This window comes from Pinus tabuliformis, chromosome 1_1, assembly GCF_031772625.1.
Source record: "Pinus tabuliformis cultivar Carrire ecotype Pingquan chromosome 1_1, CPIR1, whole genome shotgun sequence".
In the NCBI taxonomy this organism is placed as follows: Eukaryota; Viridiplantae; Streptophyta; class Pinopsida; order Pinales; family Pinaceae; genus Pinus; species Pinus tabuliformis.
The window spans coordinates 816097321-816104550 of NC_142297.1; the positions used below are offsets into that span (position 1 = coordinate 816097321).

Below are 7230 nucleotides of genomic sequence, written 5' to 3' on the forward strand. Positions count from 1 at the left end.
CTTTGGTTTACTTAAAGGTATGCCTTGGCGTTAACTATAAGCATGAGGGGGTATTAAATATTCACTTATGAAGGAGAAAGCGAGTGTGCCTTGTGCATGTTCTATTGCCAATGTATCAAATTTCTTCTACTTCCGGGGTGAAATTAAATGAGACTCTGAAGAGAGAAGTAATAGTACTACCCAAATGGAGACACACATAAGAGAGAAAGACTCATCTAAAATCAAGAGAAATAGTTCACAAGGATGTGATGATCATTATAAACATAACAACACATTTCCAATAAGGAGCATTGGAGTAACCAAAATAGTTCAATTAATCTAGTACTAATCAAAGTAAACATGAACCATAAACATTCTAAGAATAGTCTTAGAAAAATTCACAATCCATGTGTGAAAAAATGTTGTTTTGAAAGGATTAAATACTAAGAAAAAATCCCAAGATACATAAACGCAATGAACACCACTAGCTCCAAGAGTGGAGCATTAAGGCCACTACTTCCTCCCCAAAAGTACTAACTCTGTCTCTCTTTTCCTTGTGGAAGAAGCTAAGGTTAAAATTGCTTTGCATGAGGAATAATGGTCTATTTATAACTTGAGGAATGACTTTTCACATCCTCATGACTCTTGAATTTCTAACTTCTAGTGACCTTTGGACTTCTACAACCTTTAGACTTCCAAATGAATTTTGGAATTACGCATGACTTTTGATATTTAAACATGTCTTTTGGAATTTCCTGACTCTTTAGTTCATACATGACTCTTGGACTTCCACCTATTTTTGTTTACAATGATTACAATAATACATCATGACTTCTACATCATCATGTGATCAAACATGACATGTCACTATCTTTGATTTCTAGGAATAATAATGACCGATGACATGGAATTTCTCTAGTGCTGATATGGTTTCCACTTATCTCTTCATTTCTTCAAGAAACTTCAATTGTTGATTTCATCACCCTCCAAAGGGTCCATGATGTAATGGATTCTTTCAGGTGCTTTGATCATCAAGGTTCAAGTGTGCTCTTCGTTCTTCATTCAGTTTCCTTCGTTTTTTTCTCTTTGCCCAATCTTCCTTGTGCGTGCTTGTCATGATGTTTCTAGAATACCTGCATCTACGATCATTCATGCTAAGCAATGATCAACATTAATATATCTTATTCTACCATTTTTTATGCATATTTTATGTTCATGCCCTTTTATTGCACTTGAGAGGGAAAAAATCGGCTTCTGTGAGCATGGGCACAGTTTGAAGGGCCGAGGGGGAAACGATTCATGGGTTCAACAGGTACTCATGTGCTCATGTTGGCTTGATGGGGCCTGACCCAGGTTCAAAGTTAATTAGCCAAACAAATCCCTGTATTACTGGCCCTTTGGGCAACAGCCTGCAGAGCACAGACTTATGTCTCACCCAAAGAAGTATGGGGGGATGCTGGAACCAAGTTTCCGCACCGTTGAGATGTCTGAGGTGTCGCTTAGTCCAACTATGAATAAGCTTCACGCAAGTCCCTTCACCCTCTCTTGACTTGCAATATCTTCACGATCAGTTATAATCACCTTCGCAGAGCCCTAACCAGGCGTTGTGGTGCTTTCACGCCGCTAGGGTAGCCATCTATGCTTTCTTCATAATTTTCGTCGCAGATATTACTTATATTCTTATAACGGTTAGTGAAATTCACATAAACAAATACTTTATCTTATATTTTCTTATTTAACATGTACATATAAGTTCACGCAACAATTAAATAGTAACCTTGCAATTTATATCCAATATACTTCAATGCATAAAACAGGAAAAGGATACACAAAATGATAAGAAACTTCTCTTTATTACTTCTTCAATTTGTTATAGACTCAACTCACACTGCGCACTCAGCTGCAGGGGTCCGCGCACTCAGCTGTGGACTACTAGGCCTCTGCGCACTCAGCTGCAAAACCTTCTCCTACTCTACGACCCAGAGACTCAACTCTTCACTTCAACTTAGACTCAATTCATCATCACTCATTGCTTAGATCTATCCATTTATCGATTGATCTCTCTTGCAACCTAGAGCCTCGCTCTATTTATACAATTCCATGGTCTGTGGACCATGGGTAGATCTTTCAAACCAACATTACATTACAAAAACAAGGGCAGATAGTCCTATGACTCTATTACGACTTCGCGCTCCATGCCCATAATTCATGGAGTCTTTACACTGGACTTAGTCAAAACTTGGGCTTTAAGCCACAAAACATGCCTTGGGGGGATCCCATGCCCAACAACTCAAGAGAGGAAGATAGACATGGCAAGGTGCATGGCGCAAGTATAAAGAATGAAGAGGAAGGCTTTGGGCTTCCCGAGTGTGTTGTGCACTTAAGGGAGAGAAATATGGCCTAGGGAACACTCTTGAAGGCTAAAGGATGAGGCTTTATGCCTTCTGAGTGCATTCATGTGCTCAATAAAACAAGGAGTTTGAATCCATTCAAGTCGAAGGAGATATCTCAGGGAGGGCGCATTCCTTCAGGTCGAAGGAGAGTACTCAAAGGAAACTAATGAGGGTGCATGACACAAGTCCGAAGGTCGAAGGATGAAGCTTCCTACCTTCAAAGTGTGTTCATGTGCTCAAGAGACTAGAGAGGGCGCATGAAGAAATTTTAAAGGCTAAAGGATGAAACTTCATGCCTTTCAAGTGCACTCATGCACTCAAGGAGGGTGCACTAATTTGGGTCGAAGAAGTTCTCCCAAGGAGGGGGCATGCCTTCGGGTCAAAGGAGTGTTACCAAGGAGGGTGTATTCATTCAGGTCAAAGGAGTGCACTTGAAGGAAGGCTAGGTATTTGAATGGCGCAGTTCAGAATAAGGAATGAAAAAGGTGGATTAAGGAGTGAACTTTGTGCCCTTCGAGGAAACATTGAACACTTGTGAACAACAAAGGATGTTGTTTAAACAGCTCCCAAAATAGAAGAAAAGATAGATCAACGACTTCAAAATCAGCCTCTTTAAGGGGGGAACCTCCTTTACATTACACAAATGAAGAATTCTTGGATGATAAAAATGACAAGACCTCATTTCTATATATAGGAGTCTAAGGGGTCATAATATAATCAGAGCCAACATAACAATAATAAGGTAAGGGAACAAAAATAACAATAGTGGGCTTCTATGGGGCACAATAATAAGAATATAGGGACTACATGGGCACAACAATATAATACAAGGGTTGCACTAATAACAATAAGGGGTTATGCTAGTAGTATAGGGACCTAACATGCCCCTCTCCTTCAAAAATTGTTGTCCTCAAGGCTTGAGTAGTTCTGGATGCTTTTGTATAAAATTCTCATCCTCTCATATGGAATCTTCAGTAGGTAAGTTCTTCCACTTCATGAGATACTCTAAAATAGATCGATTCCATAGCTGTCGAGTTCTTATTTCTGTGAATGCTTTAGGTTCCAATATAATTTTTCCTTCCTCATCAAGTTCCGACAATATTTTTTGAACTGGGAGCTTGTCTCCTATAACCTTCTTTAAGCATGAAACATGGAAAACTAGGGGCACTCGGGAAGATGTGGGAAGCTCCAATTTATATGGGATAGTACCAATCTTTTGCAACAACTTGTAAGGACCATAGTACTTTGGTGATAATTTATTATCCTTTTTAGCTTGCTTGAGGGACATGTGTTTGTATGGTTGTATTCGTAAAAATACCCAATTGCCTATATCAAAACTTCTTTCATTGTGATGTTGATATGCCTGTTGTTTCATTCGATTCTGTGTGAAAGTGAGGTTATCATTTTTCTTCTTGATATGTCCTTCTATCTTGAGAGTTTGAGGAGTGGTAATTCCTGCCAATGCATTAAAAGATATGGTCGAATTCATTTCTTCTTCCTATGTGGTTGATTCCTGGTGTATATCCTCTTCTTTTAACGTTTCTTGATCATTATCTTCCTCTTCTTCACAATCAATGTAAAATAATTTCTTCTTAACACACTTATGACCTTTAGTGTACTTGCTATCAAAACTGTAACAAAGGCCATTTTAATCTTTTTCTTCCAATTGTTGTGGTATCAACCTTGTAGGTTATGGAAGGCTAGGAGCAACAACACTTCCATCTTTATAATTGTGAGTGGTAGTATTTCTTGTTGCCATTATTTTTCTTTCAATTTTTCTTTTTAGCCTGAATGCCTTCTCCAATGAATCAGGTTCCCAAAGACGAACCTCATGTTGAATGATATCCTTTAAATTCCCTAAGAAGACATCAATCCTCTGCTTCTCTGGAATAGCATTTACCCTTATATTTAATTTTTGAAGCCCTCAATGTGCTCTGCCATTGAACCCTTTTGTTTGAGATTTATCAATTGGCTAAAGAAGGTGTTTCTCTTTGTATCCTCATAATGTGCTATCATTTCCTTCGTGAAAATTGACCAAGTGATAAGTGGTTACGAGAAAAAATCCCTTTATACCATGAAAATTGATTCGGTTCTAAATATAAATATGCAATGCATACCTTTTGTAATAGTTACATATCATGTAGATCAAAATATTTCTCCATATGTAATATCCCTGTTATATTACGAAACGCCGTTAAACCACCACGCGGGCGCTTGGTTGTTGCCGGTCCACTGCCAGATGGCGGCCACCCCCTGGAACTCAATGCCAAAGACGTCTCTTACTAGATTACCCTCGTAGCCGCTAATGTAGTCAGAGCTCAAGAAGATTGTGTTGGTTTCCAAGTCCACCCTGGCAGCCTCGTCAATGTCGTTTTCCACAACCAGCGATACGACGGTCACGGTCTTCCTGTCACTGGGCGGCTGTTGGGCGTAGAGTGTGTCATACAAAAAAGTATTGGGGAGATCCAATTGACCCTTTTCCAGGTCGGCCTTTACATCCTTATTGAATCTTTCGCCGCCCTCGCCAGTATTCTCTGGCACTGAGACCGTGGAGATCGTGGACTGGGCATGGGTGCCCCCCACCGCCATTGCAAGAAGAAGTAGAGCCATACCTTTTGCTGTTGCTGCCATAGTCGGTGAGAATAAAATTGAACAAGGCCGAATCATGAATGAATAAAAGATGAGAAGGGAGTTGATTGCTTCTTGTTTATATACGTACAAGGGACGCAGGAGAGAACGTGACCGGTGTGCGTCATCCGAAAGTGTGGCCGCAATAACAACCGGTTTCTCTGTGGGCTGATCCGCCTTGGCCTGACCATGATTTCCATTCGTTGCGGTTATCTGTTCACACCCGTTACAAGTTCAGCTCCACAAATAACAAATTATATATTTAATGTTCTCTAATTTTAATTTTAGATTAATATTAGTTAGTTATGCATTATAATGTTAGAGGAATATTAAATAAAATCGGGAGTATATGTTCATGTTGTTTCTAATTTTATTTTAGATTAGTTACTGAATTATATTTTTTTCACAATTTTGATAACGGCGACTTTATTTTTTTAACCATTTGGATAATGGAGAGAGGGAAATATATACATAATATTTTCCATTTTACCCCCTGATATTTTCCATTTTTTTTATTTCTATTCGATAAATTCGATCAAGGTATTTTATATTCCAAATTAGTTCCAACCATTTTTCTAGAAAAATGAGAATCGTTTTCTCTTTATGTCCCTCGTTTAAATAGATTAAAAAAAAAACCTAAAACCACAAGTTGTTCGTATCAAATTTTAAAGAAATAAATTAAAAGATAAATTAAATTCTAATAATAGAATTTGTTGATATAAAAGATTAAAACTAATATAATATATATATATATATATATATAAAAGACCACAAATTGTTTCTATTAAATTTTAAAGAAATAAATTAAAATAAAAATTATCATGAGGGGTATTAGAAATTCCCTTATGAAGGAGAAAGCGAGTGTGCCTTGTGCATGTTCTATTGCCAATGTATCAAAGTTCTTCTACTTCTGGGGTGAAATTAAATGAGACTCTGAAGAGAGAAGTAATAGTACTACCCAAATGGAGAAACACATGAGAGAGAAAGACTCATCTAAAATCAAGAGAAATAGTTCACAAGGATGCGATGATCATTATAAACATAACAACACATTTTGAATAAGGAGCATTGGAGTAACCAAAATAGTTTAATTAATCTAGTACTAATCAAAATAAACAGAACCATAAACATTCTAAGAATAGTCTTAGAAACATTCAAAATCCATGTGTGAAAACACGTTGTTTTGAAAGGACTAAATACTAAGAAAAATCCCAAGATACATAAATGCAATGAACACCACTAGCTCCAAGAGTGGAGTGTTAAGGCCACTACTTCCTCCCCAAAAGTACTAACTCTGTCTCTCTTTTCCTTATGGAAGAAGCTAAGGTTAAAATTGCTTTACATGAGGAACAATGGTCTATTTATAACTTGAGGAACGACTTTTCACATCCTCATGACTCTTGAATTTCAAACTTCTAGTGACCTTTGGACTTCTACAACCTTTAGACTTCCAAATGAATTTTGGAATTACGTATGAATTTTGATATTTAAACATGTCTTTTGGAATTTCCTGACTCTTTAGTTCATACATGACTCCTGGACTTCCACCTATTTTTGTTTACAATGATTACAATAATACATCGTGACTTTTACATCATCATGTGATCAAACATGACATGTCACTATCTTTGATTTCTAGGAATAATAGTGACAGATGACATGGACTTTCTCTAGTTCTGATATGGTTTCCACTTATGTCTTCATTTATTCAAGAAACTTCAATTGTTGATGTCATCACCCTCCAAAGGGTCCATGATGTAATGGATTTTTTCGGGTGCTTTGATCATCAAGGTTCAAGTGTTCTCTTCGTTCTTCATTCAGTTTCCTTCGTTTTTTTCTCTCTTCCCAATCTTGCTTGTGCGTGCTTGTCATGATGTTTCTAGAATACCTGCATCTACGATCATTCATTCTAAGCAATGATCAACATTAATATATCTTATTCTACCATTTTTTATGCATATTTTATGTTCATGCCCTTCCATTGCACTTGAGAGGGAAAAACGTGGCTTATGTGAGCATGGGCACAGTTTGAAGGGCCGAGGGGAAAATGATTCATGGGTTCAACAGGTACTCATGTGCTCATGTTGGCTTGATGGGGCCTGACCCAGGTTCAAAGTTAATTAGCCAAACAAATCCCTATATTACTGACCCTTTGGGCAACAGCCCGCAGAGCACAGACTTATGTCTCACCCGAAGCAGTATGGGGGGATGTTGGAACCAAGTTTCCACA

At 37.8% G+C, this 7230-nt stretch overlaps 1 protein-coding gene across 1 annotated transcript; it reads right to left on the reverse strand.

The window, feature by feature from the left end:
- Nucleotides 1–4553: 4553 nt before the first annotated feature.
- Nucleotides 4554–5003, reverse strand: LOC149216567 (uncharacterized). The gene has a single exon (XM_089390004.1). It carries the CDS (start codon nt 5001–5003, stop codon nt 4554–4556), a length of 450 nt encoding a protein of 149 aa, XP_089246130.1.
- Nucleotides 5004–7230: the final 2227 nt, after the last annotated feature.